General features: G+C 37.0%; 2 protein-coding genes across 5 annotated transcripts; one reads left to right on the top strand and one right to left on the bottom strand.

The window, feature by feature from the left end:
- The first annotated feature begins 6,062 nt into the window (after positions 1-6,062).
- RAD4 (DNA repair protein Rad4 family) lies at positions 6,063-14,421 on the top strand. Of its 4 annotated transcripts, none has more exons than XM_008230985.3 (13): positions 6,063-6,419; positions 7,009-7,121; positions 7,215-7,517; positions 7,629-7,721; positions 8,029-8,121; positions 8,234-8,332; positions 8,543-8,592; positions 9,262-10,029; positions 12,084-12,351; positions 12,443-12,637; positions 12,754-12,906; positions 13,257-13,466; positions 13,725-14,421. In XM_008230985.3, the coding sequence occupies exons 1-13, from the start codon at positions 6,374-6,376 to the stop codon at positions 14,115-14,117; spliced, it is 2,784 nt and encodes a 927-aa protein (XP_008229207.2). In that variant the 5' UTR covers positions 6,063-6,373; the 3' UTR covers positions 14,118-14,421. The 4 variants fall into 4 exon arrangements, with proteins under 4 accessions (XP_008229207.2, XP_088906464.1, XP_088906463.1 ...); XM_089050338.1 differs by having other exon boundaries at positions 13,674-13,814; XM_089050337.1 differs by having other exon boundaries at positions 6,083-6,419; positions 7,042-7,121.
- Positions 14,422-15,316: 895 nt separating this feature from the next.
- Positions 15,317-16,984, bottom strand: LOC103328585 (HMG-Y-related protein A-like). The gene is given in 3 exon segments (XM_008230984.3): positions 15,317-15,926; positions 15,929-16,013; positions 16,697-16,984. Coding segments are annotated over 3 exon segments (549 nt in total). The 5' UTR covers positions 16,748-16,984; the 3' UTR covers positions 15,317-15,513.
- Between the last annotated feature and the right edge of the window lie 1,433 nt (positions 16,985-18,417).

Genomic DNA, 18,417 nt, shown 5'->3' with positions numbered 1-18,417 from the left:
TAGCACAAAAGTTTTTAATGGATATTTAGTTCAAATGCACTTGAAATTGCCCTAAACTAGCCACCGCAGTTGTGAAAATGTACAAAACCCGATAAGAACCAAACAATACAAAACCCTAACATTAAAATCAACCCAACACACACGCTATTGCGAAAATGTATATCTCTCTATCTGATCTCTTCTATAGCCTTCTTTTCTCTTGCTCTCATGTCTTGCACAACCTTTTTCTTTCTGGCTTTCTCTTCTTCCAACTGCTTTATTCTACTTAATAGTTTCAAAATTACATGTGAATACTCATAAAATTTTTTTGGGTATTTTCAATCTTTCCAACCACACCCACCATCAAAGTTCCTTCTAGAACACGCATAGAACCTCCTCCCTGCACCTTCATATTCACACAATTTCCTCCTCTCTAATCCACATGCTCGACTTGGGCTCGGCTGAACCATCTACTCCAGGTATGTTCCTTCGCATCTTCTTCTTCTTCTTTTTCTTCTCTCTAGAACACGCATAGAACCTCAACTGTTATAAATGGGTTCTCTATGAAAGTGTGAAATAGAGTTAGGGCTTCTATCTTTTATATTTTGCGCCATTGCAATAAGATGGGTGTGGTTAAGGAATGGGTGTAAAATGACAAAATAGCCTTCAAAATATCTCACCCTTGGTTGGGTTTGACAGTAGATTGGATGAAATCTCACAAAATCTAATGGAAAGTGCTAAATTGGCGATATAAATTTGTCAATTGGGTAAATTGGCTGATTTTTTCAGTTTAGAGGGTTAAGTTCGATTAAGGTACGAATTCATGGGGTATTTCGGCGATTTTCTCCTAAATTGAAACCACCCATCTCGTTTCTTGTGATCACCCACCCTTGGATATAATGTAAGGGTTTAGAAAAAGAAAAAAAAACTAGTTTAAATTTTGTTTTACTTTTACTAAATGACATATTAATTTAACTTAAACACCACAAAAAAAAAAAAAAAAAACAGAACAAAAACAAAAAACAAACTCACAGTAAAACACGTTTAACCTCAAAATCTCTAAACATGTTCTTGTTCAACACCTTAGACTGCTCCTTGCTCAACATGTTATCAGTGACAAACAACTTAGTTGCAATAACATGAGATTAAAATTCATATTTGATAATTGATGCATATGCACATGGTAGAAAATTGAGTGCAAAAGTGAAGAAGAGCAAGAAACTTAGCTTGGTTGTGGGAGCCTCGAAGTTCAATCGCGTTGAAGTGCGAGGGATTGGGTGGCTTTGGATTTTTGCTCGAGACGCTGGAGTCGGAGGTGCTGCGACCTTGAGCCATGGGAGGAAGAAGAACACTTTCAAACATTTTGGGGTTAGAACGTGTTTTACTTTGAGACGTTTTTGGTTTTTGGTTTTGAACTTTTTTTTTTTTTCAAGTTAAATTAAAATGTCGTTCAATAAAATTAAAAGAAAATTTAAACTAATTTTTTCTGAACTCTTATATTAGATCCAAGGGTGAGTGACCACAAATCTCTTGGACCACAAGGGTCCAAGAGAACAAGACTACATAGACCAAAAAGACAAGGTGGTGTATTCAATTAGGATCTTAATAAATTTTTTTGAAGCTTAAAAGTCTAGTGGTATTCAATTATGATTTTTAAGTAATCAATAAAAATCTAATGGTATTCAATTAGGATTTTAAAATCATCAATATAAGTCTGATGGTATTCAATTAGGACTTTTAAAAGATAAGAAAAAATACGGTGGTATTAAAAAACTTGAATAGACACTTGAAAAGATAAACAAGGTTACTGCTTCTCATCTTCTTGATGGTTATTATCTCTTCACATGCTTGTTCTCATATATGCTATCATACCATTTTTTGTGTGTCACTATTTATATTATCTATGTTGCTTTGCTATGGGCACAAGTCTGCATACATACGTTTTTATTTTATACATCTTTTCACTCTTCTAATTTATCAATTAATAAAAAGTGTGGAATAGATAAAGAAAAAAAACCAATAAAAACTCACTCGTCTAGCAATTTTCATAAAAACCCAAGGAGAGCCTCTAGAACATGAAAAATAATCAAGGTTTGCATATAAATCAAGGTGCACACCTTTCGTATATCATCTAGCCATGTATGTAATTCATTAGTTTCAAGAGAAATTGATCTCTTGGAGTTGAACTGGGAAAGCCCATTTTGTATCTTTCTGTTGGCTAACTACAAAGTTAGCCATTCATGCAGTTGTGAAATTTTTTATTAGGTTGAAGACCTTGTATACGCATCCCATATCAATATAGGGAGTAAAATATCCATAAACATTTGAAGTCAACCCAATTTTTTTGGATGACAAAAAAAATTACAGTTGGCACTAGCCACACTTTGGTTTTATACAAAAATTATATCCACCTTATGTTATCTATAGATAAATTGATTCAAAGTAAGCCTTTGTAATTTGATTACACCCACGCCCACACCCTCCTTTCTCTTGATGTCAGCTGCTAAAACTCCTTAAAAAAATTAGAGACATTGATTAATGCTTAATTACAAGCATATATGAATTTTTTTTTTTGGCTTTTCATAATTTGACTTGCATGAAATGAACTATATGAATTTATCAAGTTGTATATTTTCTTTTGGCTGAAGTTTATCAAGTTATATATGCAATGGTATTTATTACATAATAATAAAAGTCTAATCTTTACTTTTGTTTGCTCAGATTGGTGTATCATTAAAAGAAGATTGAAGCATACTTTATTTGCTCAAGAGTATCCAAGTAACTAGTATAGACAAGATATAACAAGGTCTCTAAAAAAACCCTAGCTGCACTTTGGTCCACTTTCTCCTTGCTGACAACCAACCGCAAGAAAGCTAAGGAGGGAGGTGGCCACTACCCCTCCTCCCCTCCACTCATCTTCCCCTTTCCTCCTCATCTCCCTTTCTGTTTCTCCCATCTTTTCCCTTTCTCTTATCCTCACTTCTCCTTCCCTTCCCCTCTCCAGATAGTCTAGATCTATTTGGATATGGGTATGTCTATTTGTTTGTTTTATTTATTTATTGTTTTTGCAGTGTTCTATGTGGTTAGTGTTGTCTTTGTCTCGAACGACGACAGTAGTGATGTTGGATTATGTCTCTCTTGGAGAGTTGTGATGCCTGGTGACTGATGTTTTGTCTCTGTTTCAAAATCGGCGGCAACAACGACGAAGGTGGTAGTTGTTGGGATGTGGTGCTCTTCTCTACTCTGCGCCGACCAAAGAACTATGCTTAGTCATAGAAGGTTTTCTTTGTTCGGTTCTGAGTTGAAGTTGAATGCTTCCCAGGGTCCTTTTATTGTGTTTATGTGGTAACGCTGGATTGTGTCTCTCCCCTAGAGAGTTGTGATACCTGGTGTTTGATGTTTTGTCTTTGTTTTAACGGCAGCTGCAGCAACTACGCTGGTGGTAGTTGTTAGGATGTGGTCCTCTTCTTTACTCTACGTTGACCGAAGAACTATGCTTGGTCATAGGAGGTTTTCTTTGTCCGGTTCTAAGTTGAAGTGGAGTGTTTCTCATAGGTTCTTTTACTATTGTTTATGTGTTCCTCTTGCGTGTTCTCTCTTGATTTCTGCTATGGTATGCCTTGCAGTTTGTGTGAGTGCCAAAGGATTATGATTTTGCTCATAAAATGCTTCTTTTGACAGTTGAGATGTTCTGCGGTCCTCTCATGTGGGTCTACTATGTTGGTTTATAGTTGCGGCTCTCGTCGGAGGTCTATGCGTTAGTTTTCATTTTTGATTTGTTCTTTTATTATAATGGTCCAAAGTAACCTAAATTGGACTATCTTGCTAGTCAATGACATGTGTGGTACTCTTTCTTCCCCTGGGATTTGACCCATGAGATTGTCCTAGGAAGGTTTTAATGAGGCCGCTGTATCATGTCATTTTTAGTACGTCTTTGGTTCTATGAATGAATTCTCTTTCTCAAAAAAAAAAAAAAAAAAAAGCATCCTTACACATCACTAAAATTTAGGACTTTCTTTTTTTGCAAGTATGAATTTGTCCTAATGGCCTTTTCTCATGTGCTTATTTGGCTGTATCATTGTTGTCGTTTACTTGTTTATATGTTTGATGTAAAGTTGTGAGAAGTATGTGTGATATATGATATAGTAGTAAAAGAAGTTTTTCTTACATGTATGATGTAGTAAAATGAAGGATTCACAACAAGGAAATGACAAAGGTAAAGGCAAAAGTTCCAATAATTATGAACTTTGGACCAAAGAAGAAAGTGATTTCCTGTTAAAGCTATTGATTAATGGTATCAGTCGAGAATATCGTGATAATAATTTGTCTTTTATTTATTTATTTATTTGGTGTGGACAAATAATAATGGGTCAATATGTAAGTAAACAACAGAAAAAAGAAGCACTTTCTTGCTTAAATGAGAAGACTGTCTCTTAAAACGTATAATAATTATGTGAGCCGAATGAGATGATATAAGGTTTAGTTTGGGGTTACTGTGCTTTTAAAAAATAGCAGCTTATTTTTAAAATTTTCTGACTTTAGGTGTTTGGTAAAACAAGTGAAAGCCTTTTTTTTTTTTTCAAAATCACGGGTTAGTGGCAGTAGATTTGAGAAGCGGGTGGCGATGCGCTTTTAAAATTTGCTTCTTTTTGAAGCATGCGGAGCTTTTAATGAAACTTTCATAATCCCTATATTACCCTCATATGTTTTTAAAAAATTACATGTTTTTGCCATAATTTCCACTCCCCCAGAATTCACGCCTCCTCCATCTCCATTTTTAAAGCTTCCTTAGGTCAATTTTCAGAAAGAAAAGTTTGAGAAATTCTTCCAGAAAAGTGTTGTGATTCTTTAAAAATTTGTTTGCTAATCTGTGAAAGATTAGATGAAATCTACATCTATGTTTCTCTTTGAAGAAGGTGCTCTCTAGTCATTATTAATGTTAACACATATATCTTCCTCTTCTCTCAAAATAGTTCATAGTGTTGGTAGAATTTTGATTTTGGGCATAAACGACAAGTGGGTTTGTTTTGGTTTGGGGTTTTAGAGGTCGTCAAAGCCTTTGGCATGGTGAGAAGGTGGGAATTTCTTAGGGTAAGAGATGGGTTGGCAGGTGGGAGATGGGTGGCTTGTATCAGAGAAGCTCTAAACTTGCTCAAGCTAAAAGAGCAAAGGAGTTGTAGGGAAAGGGGACGAAGAAGAAGGGAGAAGAAATGAGAGGGAGGGTCGAGAGAAAAAGGGGCTTTGAAGGAAGGAATAGAGAGAGACAAGGATAGAGAACTAGAGACAGAGAGAAATCGAAATTGCAGGTGTTCGACTCTAAAATTGCAGTGCTCGACTTTGTGGCGTATGTATATACCTCCACAAACATGAATTTGTATGAAACTATTGCATTTGGGCATTTTTGGATTGGGGTTGCTTGTGTTGGAATTGTTTTTGATTGAAAACTTCAGGTGTCTATATAACAAGAATTTGTATGAAATCACAACAAATACAAGTTTTGTATCAAAGATTTTGGATGAGGAGTTGGTTTGGATAACGATAGCCAAAAGAAACGGGGCCTAGGAAGAAAGTTGAAAAGAGAAAGAAGAGAAGAAGAAAGAAAGAAAAAAAAAAGAGTAAAGGGCTTGGGAAGGAAGAAGAAAGCAAAAAGAAAAGAAAAAAGGGGCCTCGGAAGAAAGAAGAAAAGAGAAAGGAGGGAGGAGGGAAGAGGGAGAAAGAAAAAAGAAAAAGAAATGGGGCCTGGGAAGGAAGAAGAAAGGAGGAAGACACAAAAAATGGGGCCTGGAAGGAAGAAAGAGAGGAAGAAAGAAAGAAAAGGGAGAAAAAACTATATATTTTTCATTTTTTTATGATAATTTTAGCCTTCTAAAAAAAAATCATGGGGCCTTTATTGTCATTATACACGATCACCGTACTTTTTTAAAAAAATTTACCAAACAGTATGACGCTGCTTTTTATACTCATAGTACTTTGACAAATATAGATTACCAAATACTTTGCTGAAACTCTACAACTGTTTATTTTCGCAACACAACAGAAGCAGTTTTTTTTTAAAGCACAACAATTCCAAACTAGCCTAAGAAGTAGCATGACAAAATGACCAAAAGTGACTTTTTACGAATTTTTTTTTTCGTCTTTTTAAACTGTCAATTGGTTCGGTCAGAATTGACCGTCTGGAACCGTGAACAGGGCCGATCTAGGCCGGTTCGGTCGGTTCTTCAGTTTAGCGGGTAGATTTCCCAGCCCTACTTGTTGCTTACCGCGCCAAATCACACTATTCCTTCTTCATTCACGAACACCGACTGCAACCAAGAAGACCCTAACCCTTAAAAAAAAAGTAGACCCTAACAATTTTACGCGCGATCCTCTCCCTGTACAGTTGGGCCTGTAAAAAATGAGAAGTAAAAACGAGACTAAGCGTTCTAAAGAATCGTCATCAGGTATGTTTCTACGTTCCGAGAAAGTCGTTTTGTGTTTTCTTGTTTGGTTCTGTTTGGTTTTTTGTCTGGTTATCATTTACTTGAATTTGGGTTTTAATTGTGTTGTGGCATTCTTGAACTTGTAAATATTTCCCTTTTTTGGAAAAAAAAAATGTTTTAGTTAACGAACGAAGAAACGTTTAGATTAAAATGGATGTGTGAGTGTGCTTGATTTGAAGAGTGTATTGAGTTCTGCGGATTGATTTCGTTTTGTAGTGCCATTTGGTATTTATGTTTTCATATATATTCCTGTTTGTTTGGTTGCTGAGAACTTGAAGAGAAAGTGAAATTGAACATATTAATTTATCTTGGTGAGGTAGAATTGGATTAAACATTAGTGTCCACTTCACCAGATTCCGCAGCAGTTCTTGGCTTAGTTTAGTTGATGTAGTTTTTATTTGGAACAAATAGCAGAAGCCACTTAGAGTAATTTAATGGAAATCCCCAGTTTTGTGGAACCAAAGCTATTGTTGGTTTAAACTGTGCTTTGCTTAGGGAGTCTTAAAAAGTTGTGTCATTGATTGAAGTTAATACTTAATCTTGATTTCAGGAACTCTTGCTGACGTATCACTGGAGGCTGTAGGCAAACTTCTGAGGCGTTGCAATAAAACTGGGAGAAAAAAATTTGAGAATAGTCTACGTCAATGTGATTCAATTGGAAAGGTTTGCCCATTTATTTTTGTTATGAGCACACACGTATGTGAAAATTATTTTTTTGAAATTTGGAGGCTTTGTCTTATGTTGGTTGTATTTCAGCCAGAGAGTGGGGCAAAAAGAGACGAAGAAGATGTGGATTCAAGAGTCAGAGGGAATACTTTGGAAACTGCAGGTGGTAGTAAAGATGCAAAGAGAAAGGTCTCTTGGGAACAGAAAGTTGATCGGGGAAGCTTTCAGTGTGGTTTTATGGAGACTAGGGAAGAACTGGGTGACTCAGATTGGGAAGATGGCCCAGTTCCCATTTTAAATTCTGTGGGCGATCATGAAGTGACTATTGAATTAAATGAGACACCAGATTCTACAAGAAGGAAACGTATTCGTCGGGCTTCTGCAGAAGATAAGGTGAATTACAGATTTTCGTGTGGAATTTGACATGGCATTTTATTTCATTTTACCTTCCTTTTGTCATGACTCAATGCCAAAAGGGTTTGAAGTTCTCTGGTTTTCTTGCAGGAATTGGCTGAGCTTGTTCATAAGGTTCATTTACTTTGTTTACTTGCACGGGGAAGATTGATTGATAGAGCTTGTGATGATGCTCTTATTCAGGTAGGTTGGTTTTGGTAAATAGTGATCTTAATATTTGCAACATGAGATGTTGAATTTATCAAAGAAAATAAAAGATACCACTAACATTAAATGTATAGCTTGTGATGATGCTCTTCTGCAGGTCATTGTTTCTTGTATATTATGATAATTGTTGGCATTGTCATCATGATAATCCGAGCATCTCAAAAGTCCATTGTTACTTGTATTATTGTTTTTCATTTTACCATAACGTAACAGTGATAACACTAATTACAAAAATTGGGCCTTGTTTGCGGTCTTCTATTCTTAAAAGCTACCTATGTGGCAGGCTACTTTACTTTCTCTTCTTCCAGTAGACTTGCTGCATATATCAAAGGTTGCAAAACCTACTGTAAAGGATTTGCGTCCCCTAGTCTTTTGGGTATGGCTTTAATTTTACTTTATTTTCTTGCATTATACATCCTGACTTTGTTTGTAGATTAATGGAATACAACTGTTCTATCTTGTTTGATTTGTTCGCATCTAATTTGCAGTTTCAAAATAACTTCCGTGTTAGAAGTACAAGTGTGAGCAGATCATTTTATTCGCCTCTGACTTTTGCTCTTGAAACCCATGAAGGGACTCAAGAAGAGGTCAGTTTTTTTCAATATCATTTCACAAGGGTTTTTAAATTTGACTGAATTTCTTTGGATTCAATTATCTTTTGTAAACTGGTACCTATGAACTATTGGAGTCTGATAAAAAAGTTAGTCTACATTTATGACTGATATTTTTTTTATTATAATGGTTGCATTGTTTTCTGTAAGTTAATCAGTGCTCTAAGAATATCATTTTTGTTGCAGATTGCTGCGTTGTCTGTGGCACTCTTTAGAGCTTTAAATCTGACAACCCGGTATGATATCTGTTATGACAAAACTGGGAATATTGTATTGTCCTTGCTGATAACCAGTGCTTTTGAATATAATTTTCTTTTGTCTAAATTTTCAATGTGGTGATTTTTCTGGAGTAAAAAGAGAAAGAAAAAATAATTCTTATTGAAGACTTTCACCTTAAGGCTTCTTGCATGCTTCTTCAGCTTCTCCTCATTGAAAATTGGACTACAAAAAGTCCCCTAAGATTTCTAAGAATATTGCTGTCTGTTCTGTTGGTTTTTGAAATGAGGATGACCTTCTTTAAAAATGTCAAGTCAGTATAACTTACATTTCAAGAAGCTGATATATTTAGTGAAGTAGAATATCCTTGTACCCATCATTCCATTATAACATTTGCTAATTTGTTATAGAAAATTTCAATTTTGCTTTTCATATCTGATTTGTCACATAGAAGATTGCCTGGAGCAATCACTTAGAGTGCTATTGATTTCCTCGAAACTTTGTAGGAAGGCATAATTTGAGCTTTAGAGAGGAGTATTCTTGCACACTGGAATTTTGAAGTGAGGATATTGATGATCTAAGAAGTATAAAAATCTTAAATTTCTGGTTAATGACTTGATAGCACTAGATTTGCTCATACAAAGTATCAATACTCTAATTTTCACTCTTGTCTGTTGGTTGCTTGGCAGGTTCGTGTCCATTTTGGATGTTGCCTCCTTAAAACCAGATGCTGATAAGACTGAATATTCTAGTGAAGATGCAAGCAGATCAAGTAGGGGAATATTCAGTACTTCAACTCCAATGGTGGCTAGAAAACAGGATGTCTCTGTGTCTCTTGGTAAATCACCTTCATGTAATGAGAGAGACAATGTCTGTGGAACTTCTCAGATGGGTTCATGCAGAAGTAAGGGCTGCCACCCAACAAGTAACAACACTCAGCCCAAAGGTTCTTGTAATGCTTATGAGGTGAATGATAAAATGCTAGATACATTAGCTTGTGGGGCACATGATGATATCTCAGAAGCAGTCCTTAATAAGAAATCACAGGGATTAAAGAGGAGAGGGGATCTTGAGTTTGAAATGCAGTTGAAAATGGCACTTTCTGCTACAGCAGTTCCAACTGCAGATAGAGAAATGGGTTCGGGTGTGAATTACTTTAACGGTAATGAAAATTTCTCTTACTCAAAAAGAATGAAAAGAATTGTTAGTGAAGAATCACGAAACTCGTCCCAGAGTATCTCTACTGCAGTTGGATCAAGAAAAGTAGGTTCTCCTTTGTATTGGGCAGAAGTATACTGCGAGGGGGAAAACTTGACTGGAAAGTGGGTGCATATTGATGCTATTAATGCAATTATTGATGGAGAGCAGAATGTTGAAGCTCTAGCTGCAGCATGCAAAACGTCTTTGCGATATGCTGTTGCTTTTGCTGGGAATGGGGCTAAAGATGTGACTCGCAGGTTATTTCATTGTCTTTGTTTTTATCTATATTCACCATTACTATTATGCTATGCAGGTACTTTAATCTAGTTGTTGCGTATTTTTTTACACACTATCAACTTCCTACCAGCTTCGTGCTGCAAAAAGTGAGTCCATACCATGGGTTGCATATTGTCTAAATTCATTGTTCCTGAGCTGGGACCGATTCCAGATGCCATGGTAGTGTTTAGACATGCTTCAAGTTTCTTGATGCAATTCAGAATGCATAAGTGGACTAAATTAAAGGCCTGGTATGGTTATTTTGAGTTCATATGTAAAAAATCGTCCTTTCTTCTTTTAAACATCTGATCATCTCTGGTTGTGCACATCTGCGCCATAGGATGTGAACCCATGCTATTCACTCCGTAATGGTTGCAAAAAGAAAAGGCTCCTGGGGTATTATGATGTATCACTGAAAAAAAGGTGACCGAGGGTACTTGATTTGTTTTTGTCATTTGTTTACTAAACATGATTTCTATTTGACATCATAAATCACCAGAACCAATGGTCATCGTGTTGTATTATTTTTCTGGCTTTCTTTCTCCTCTATGTCTCTCTCTGTCTCCTCCTCTCCCTGAATGTATGTGTGTGTATGGCCTGCTCAGACACCAACACAACATATTAGACGGGAGAAAATTCTGAGGGGGCAACATTCTTCAATGTATGGGTATCTGATGCTTTTCTCATTGATTGATCAATTGTCAATTCAACCCATTTAAAGTAAATCTACAAGCAGTACAGACTGTTCTTATTGTTTGTTAGATTGGGAAATTCCTCAGGGTTACATCAAGAAGCTTCGAGATGTGTTGGATTGCCTCAAGGTTTGAAGATCTATTCATTGATTTGAATACTTTCTTATGCTCGTGTAGTCACAGGTTAAACCATTTTAACTCTTGAACTCCAGTTGACTCTTTCTCTGTGGAGTCGGCCACACCCTATGGGGTTTTGCGTACATCTTGCAGAGTGTATTGCGCCTTTTTAAAATGAATTCCAGACAACGGTCTTGTCTTTTTGTGTTGGAGCTGGCAGTTTTATTAAACGGTTCAGTTGATCATCCGCTTTAACTTCATTCCTGCGAAATTTGAGAGAGAATTCCTCAGAGATTGAAACTCTTTTCCTTCTCCCCTTGATTGCGTTCGCTCCACGGAGAGGAAGACCTAGAACAGTTCTCTAATGTTTTCTCTACCATTGTGCAACATCACCACCGTGACTTTGTTTGTAAATCTTCTCCAGTGACAATCACCACATGACTCACTTAGAGAAGTGCTTAGATAGTTCATAGAGTTTGGTTGATTGCGCTGTGAATTTCTGCTGTGAAGTCCCAAAGATTTCAGTTGAAATTTCTGTATATTTGTAATGTGTAAGGTTTTACGGTTTACCATAATCCCTATTTAAATTTTAATGGATTTATGCAGTACCAGGAAACTAAGGGTGGATGTAAGCAATAGGCCGAACTTCCTAAAGTTGCTCTTTTTCTTTGTTATGCATGCTGAATCGTGTTATTTTCTAGTTCTGAAGCTTGTTAGTATGCTTCACGTGCATTAGTTTTGATTTAATTTGTGCTGTTCATGCTCCCATTTTCGTGCATTTTATCTGGAGTTTTGAACGTGGTTTTGTAGAGTTTGAAATGGGGTTGACTGACTGGAATCCCAGTCAGGTCCGTCACATTTCCAGCCAACTGTTTAATTCACAATTTCTAAAATAATTATATTTTGATCCTAGTTACATTTGGATTTTTAACCACATTTTTTCCGATCAAAATCATATCCTGTAGGAGGCCCTTTATTTGTTAAATAGTGTAGATCATTAGTATTACAAATGCCCACCAATCGTAGCGATAATCGGGGTTGAAGCTGTGTGTGACTGAAGTTTATAATAGTGTAGGTCATTAGTAAATGCTTACCAATCGTTGCTATTGTTGGTGTTGGTGTTGTTATTGTTGTTATTATTATTGTTATTGTTGCTGTTGCTGTTGCTGTTGTTATTGTTCTTACTACTTTCAATCGTCCTCAATACCAACTTGGTCACCCTGCAGGTACTGTCTGAAGTGGTATCAGATAGCATCCCAACGAGTCAATTCAATATGGTGGGATGCGGTATTGGCACCATTGAGAGATTTCGAGGTGACAGCAACAAGCGGCAGCGTCCATTTGGAGAAAGAACACACTGGATCCTCATCGGGACATGAACAAGCTAAATCCTTAAACATCTCTGACAGAGAGGTGATTGCTACCAGAAACTCTCTCGAGGATATGGAGTTGGAAACTAAGGCATTAACTGAGCCTCTTCCAACTAATCAGCAGGTATAGTGAATTGATATTGTTACATTACAAGATGTAAGTTGCGTAGCTGCATGTTTTTTCATTGCTTGATCATTTGAACTTCCATACACAGGCCTATAAAAACCATCAACTTTATGCGATTGAAAAATGGCTTACCAAGGATCAGGTACTTCATCCGAAGGGCCCCATTGTGGGTTTTTGTTCAGGTCATCCAGTTTACCCTAGGACATGTGTGCAAACATTAAAGACAAGAGAAAGATGGCTACGGGAGGGGCTGCAAGTTAAAATCAATGAGCATCCTGTGAAGGTCTGGTTTGGTTGATAGTATTTGGAGCACTTCTTGATGCATTGACTCTATTCGGTTTATTGCTGTTCATTGTTGTTTACATATTTGCTCCCTCCCCTCCCATTTCGTTTCTTCAGGGGTTGAAACGTTCTTCAAAAGTCCACAAAGTACAGGACCCTGAATCTGATAATTATGTTGGGGGTAATTCAAAACGAACTATCGAACTTTATGGCAAGTGGCAACTTGAACCCTTGGATCTGCCTCATGCTGTTAATGGGATAGTGCCAAAGGTGAATTGCTTCTAAAGTTTCCGTGGATGTTCATTCATATTGGAAGTGTAGATGAGTTATGAATAAAGCATCATTTTCTTCTTCTGTTTCTATTTTCAATTTTTTTTCCCACTCTGCAAGCTAGTACTGCGCTTTTCCTTCCATTTGAAAAAATTGTATTTATATTTTCAGCATTCTACTGAGGTTAAAAATGCTGTTATTTAATCTATGTCTCTCTCTCTCTCTTTCTCCCCTCTTTTTAGCTCGAGAATGAATAATAGTAGTAGCTACTTCAGTAATAGTCAGTTTGGTTGTTCTTCAGTTCAAAATGGAGCTTCTTGTTACTGACAAATTCCATTTTTGATTCATAGAATGATCACGGTAATGTGGAAGTATGGTCTGAGAAGTGCCTTCCGCCAGGGACTGTTCACTTGAGGTTGCCAAGGGTGTTTTATGTTGCCAAGAGGCTGGAAATTGATTATGCTCCAGCCATGGTTGGTTTTGAATTCAAAAATGGTCAGTCATATCCTGTCTTTGACGGTATAGTAGTATGTGCAGAGTTCAGGGATGCAATAGTGGAGGTAAACTACATAGCTGCCTTGATAAATTTTTATTTTTCTTGTGATTCGGTTTTATTTGGTGCCTTTCATTATTCAAAGCTCCTGAATTGTACCTCAAACCTTCCCAATGGGAAGGTGTTTTATTTTGTTAAACTCTGAAGATGAATTGCTATTTGTCCATCAAAGTTTGTGAATTTTCCAATTGTCCGTTCTTGATTCAATTGCCAGCACATTTCACCAAGAGATCTTGACCAAGTTTTTGGGCCACTTGTTCTTTAGGCATATGCTGAGGAAGAGGAAAGAAGAGAGGCTACAGAAAAGAAAAGAAATGAAATGCAGGCTATTTCACGGTGGTATCAGCTTCTCTCTTCCATTGTAACTCGGCAAAGGTTAGAAAACCTCTATGGGGATTCCTCCTCATCTGTAGCATCAGTTAGCACCAAAAGTGTGAACAGTAAGTTAGATGTACAGGTTGATGGTAGTCCAAATGATGAGCAATCTCTTGCATGCCAGCAAGATGTGCATGAAAATAGGCCGGCTGGTCCATCAGCTGCCATGCCGGAAAACCATGAGCATGAATTCTTGACAGAAAACCAGAGTTTTGATGAGGACAACTTGGTGGTGACAAGGAGGTGTCATTGGGGATTCACGGTGCAAGTGGAAGAACTGTAGTATTTCCATATAAACAATCTTCTTGATTGAATTAAAATGATGATGCTGCTTGTCATTTAAGGACGTGGGCTGAGCTCGGAATGAAGAACGAACTTCCATGTGTTTTTGACGTTGTAAGTGCATTCTGGCACTAGTCATGGTGAATTTGATGAAATGTAAATGCAATAGAATAGTGATGTGAAAAATTTGAGGCTATCCTCGTGTTTATAGTTCAATTTTCTGTCGCACTTAACTTTTGCTTTTATTGCGTTTTGGGTAATCAGAGTTAAACAAAGGTTTACTAAGGGAGATGGATGTTTTATTACTTTACCTTCACGATTGTGTTCTTTTAGCATTTTCTTAGGACATCGGATCCTTAATTTATACAAGGCACCCATAATTTCATAAATAAATCAAACTTTTGGTAGATTTTTGGTTGAAGGAATATTCAGTTTACATCTCAATCCAAGTGGCTGAATGGCTGAGTTCTGGGGTACCAGCAATGGAGCAATCACAATGCACAACAAATGCCCAATGGTCCTCGGGAGTTATGAACGTTAAAAGTAGGATATCCATTATGAAACCTTAAATATATTTATTTCCAACTGAATTTGAACCCCACAGCAGAACAAGTTGAACAAAATCCTTCATCAATTATACACCACATTCAACGCAAAATATGGAGGGTTCCACGGTCCACCTTTAAGCCCCCACATGAAGTCACCATAGGACAAAAGGGCCTTCAAGAAAGAGACACACCAACAGATAAAGACCAAGGCACCATAAATATTAAAGATGGAGCAACCACTTTGCACAAAGTAACGGCCTTGTAAAAGAAAACACGTATTTTACGAGTTCTATTTTGTGCAAGGACTTGTCGTTCAAGTAGTTAAAAACATTTATTTTTGTACTGGAATTCTAACTTCGATCCCCTTCCCCACAATATCACTTGTATAAAAAAGAAAAAGAAAAAGATGCTCTGTTTGGTAAAAGATACTGAATTGAACCATATTTCAAACGACACTGAACTCAACTATATTAAACTACTCATTGCCAACATAATCATTAAACATCCTAATAAAAATACCCAACTTTCAAATAAACATTGAATAACCCAAATTAGCCTTCAGAAAGCACAGGCAAGCAACATGAAATTATGACCCCCCCCAAAAAAAAAAAGCTGAAATTTTGGCACAAGAATTATAAGATCACAACAACAATGAAATGAAATCCCAATCATATAATTAGTAGCAGTCATGTCATATCCCCTCTAAAAACTAGAAAAACCAACAGAGCCTCAAGCAACTGCATTACATTTTACAAGCTAGCGGTTAAGACATGACACAGCTAAACTAACAACACAACATCCAATTCTACAAAACACAGGGGGAGAGACACTAAAAGGGGTAATAAAAATCTATTGCTCAACACTAACTTCAGCACTCAACGAATCCTTCACTTTTGGAGGCCTACCCCTTGGCCTCCCGGGCATTGTATCTGTCACCGTGGCCGAGCCACTTAAGCCTCCGGTAGGCTTAGCCATCTTCCTTGGCCGCCCTCTTGGCTTCCCACTCCCTGAAGACACCTTAACCTTGGGAGGCTTTGGGGGCGCATTGGGGTCCTTAGGCGGGCGGCCCCTAGGCCTTGTTGGGCCCAACACCGCGTCTGGTGGCAGTGAATCCTTGGGTTTTGGTGGCCTTCCACGCCCCCGCCTCGGGGGTGCATTAGGATCCGGCTTGGTGTAGTTGTTTTTCCAGAATACCAGCTCCCCACTATCTTTCATTTTGTTCAGGTGGTGAGAGAGAAGTGAATTGTGGCCGGCTGGCAAATCCCATATGTTGATTCAATGAACTTTGATATTGAGGATTTGTTCGAGCCATTCTTTTCATTCAATGCTTCAATGGCCTTCAGAATCATCTGAAATACCACAACTGAAACATTTTACAACAACAAAACCAAAACGAAAAATCCCTTTTCTTCGTATTGAGAAAATGCTATTTGGATGAACTTAATGCCCAGAAATAGAAGGCTTTTCAGTCAGCATAATGCAGTTCAAGGGCCAAAAAAAACCATTGAATTTTTTTTTGGGTCCTGGTATATCAAATTATTGAACAAAGTAGCAGAACCCAAATCTATGAAACAATGTGAAATTTTAGGAAAATCCTAAAACTGTAGTCAGAATTTAGATGAAATAAATGGGTAACTTTTTTCAGGAATTTCCAATATTTTTTATTTTTCCTCAATAATTTACCCAAATAAATAAATAAAAACCAGGACAACAGGTAGAGGTATTCAGATCAGTAAAAGTTCATTTCTGATGAGGAGTTTGAAAATTAAATGGAACCAAGCGCTCCAAATTTTTTTTTTAAACATTATTTTGGAACCCATCTTAGTCTTCCTTTTTCATAACACAAAATCCAAAACTGTAAACTCGAATCCAAGGTCATGAAATATAAAGAAATTCAGCAGGAAAAAAAAACCCAATATTTGTTAGAAATGTGAGAAATAATGGCTGAACATGAAAAAAAAAAGAAGAAAAAAAAAGTTGTGAAGAGAAAATTATTTTAGTTTGAGATTTGGGCAGGAGAGAGAAGATGTACCTCAGGGTAAGGAGGGAGTGATAGAGGCTTATTAACCTCTTCAGTGGCCATTAAAATTGTTGCAGAGAAAGAGAATAAAATCTGTTTGAATTTGATGGCCTCAGAGTGTAAAGAGTACCCCACAAAGTAAGCACACACACCACACTCTCAGCTACAGCAGCAGCAGCAAACCCTCTGTTCAAATTTCAGATGGTAAAACTCTAAACTGTTGGAGATTTCGGCAGAAATTTGCAACTTGTAAGGATTTGAGAGCGAGATTTAAGCCAAAAGGATAAAGTAAACAATAAAATAATTTTTTCCATTTTGGTTCTTGAATGGACGGCTGGGAGTTATGGAGTGGAGGATGGAACGGTTGAGAGAGTCTGTCATGGGGGATCACACGGATCGTTGACGTGGCAGGTGATGGAACGACTGGTTGGAACTTGGAAGCTTCTAAATTCAATTATTTTTGTTAAATCTTTTTTTCTTACATACCAATATTCTTCCTACCCAAAAAAAAATATAATAAAAATTCTTGTTTTTAGTAAATCTTTTTTATACAAGCAATATTAGGGGAGAGGTGGTGTTTTCTCACACACAATGTTAAGGTGTCATCATTCGAGATCCAACTCTAATACCATTATGCCACAACCCAGCTTCACTAGAAGATATTGTCTGTTTTGGACCTGGGCCCACATGCTTTTGTTCATGAGCTCAAGCTTGTGCTATATTGCCCAAAAAACCTCTTGCTAGGAAGTTAAGTGCCTGTATCTTTCTCTCCCAGAGCAATATGGGATTGCTCATTGATCTTGCCCATTCTTGCCTTTAGGGCTCACAAGTCTTAGACTAGACTTTGTTGGCTCTTTTTTTTTTGGGTAATTTGCTTTGGCTCTCTTATTTATTTCTTCAATAACACAACTTTGAAAATCGCTACCCTAAATAGGATGTATAAAGGAAAATAAGTTGTAGCTCAAGTGTAAAGGTGTCATGATAAGTTGACACGACTCGTTTAAAATCATGCCACTAAGTAATTCAAGTCGTGCCGTGACGGCCCATTTAATTAATTGTGTCTTGTCGTGTCAACCCATTTACAAAAATTATTGAGCTCAACTTGATCCAAACTCAAGTCCACATTAAAACAAACCATGCTTGCCCAAGCCCGGACCACAAGCCCATTTAACTTTAATTACCTTTTTTTAACCAGAATTTTCTTTCAAGGCTTGTTATTAATATACTTCAATTTTATTTAGACCTTATATTAGGATATTTATGAATGAGCTCAATTTACAAATCTCATATTCTATGTACTATACCTGAACTCACTATCAAAAAAAGGTTAGGTTAGTTGACTATTTGCATTTGTAAGGGTCTTTTTATTTCTAGCAGCCTGACGAATAAGCTTGGGCTGTCGAAAAAGAGAAACATGTGTGAAATTGCCCATTGAGTCTGAGTTCAAGGATCAGACCTCAAGAGTATTTTGAAAGGGTAGCTGAGCCTTAGGAAACACTTTGGTATTCTTCACCAATGAAACCAACAGTCGCTTACAGATAAATTCTTGGTTTGGCATGAGAAGCTTGTGGCATGAGAAGCAAAATTGTCATGAGTTTAGCACTGAAGAGAAAACTAAGTGTTCCTAGGAGAAAGATGGGGTGTTAAGGTTGGAGAGAAATGATTAGGTTTGGTTGAGTATGAGGAAAAAGAGAGAAAAATGTGGCTTGAGTGTTTTTCTAGCAGCTTAACAA

The sequence above is a fragment of the Prunus mume genome, linkage group LG4, assembly GCF_029339155.1.
Source record: "Prunus mume cultivar Tortuosa linkage group LG4, ASM2933915v1, whole genome shotgun sequence".
Classification (NCBI taxonomy): domain Eukaryota; kingdom Viridiplantae; phylum Streptophyta; class Magnoliopsida; order Rosales; family Rosaceae; genus Prunus; species Prunus mume.
Note: the sequence above shows the minus strand (reverse complement) of the source record. Positions and strands in the feature narration are given on the sequence as shown.

What these genes read in the sequence shown, in the direction of transcription:
- RAD4 (XM_008230985.3), top strand. Translation starts at nt 6,374, where the DNA reads ATGAGAAGTAAAAACGAGACTAAGCGTTCTAAAGAATCGTCATCAG. An exon ending in GTGATGATGCTCTTATTCAG is followed by an intron (nt 7,722 to 8,028) that starts GTAGGTTGGTTT and finishes CCTATGTGGCAG; the next exon opens with GCTACTTTACTTTCTCTTCT. An exon ending in CTCTTCCAACTAATCAGCAG is followed by an intron (nt 12,352 to 12,442) that starts GTATAGTGAATT and finishes TTCCATACACAG; the next exon opens with GCCTATAAAAACCATCAACT.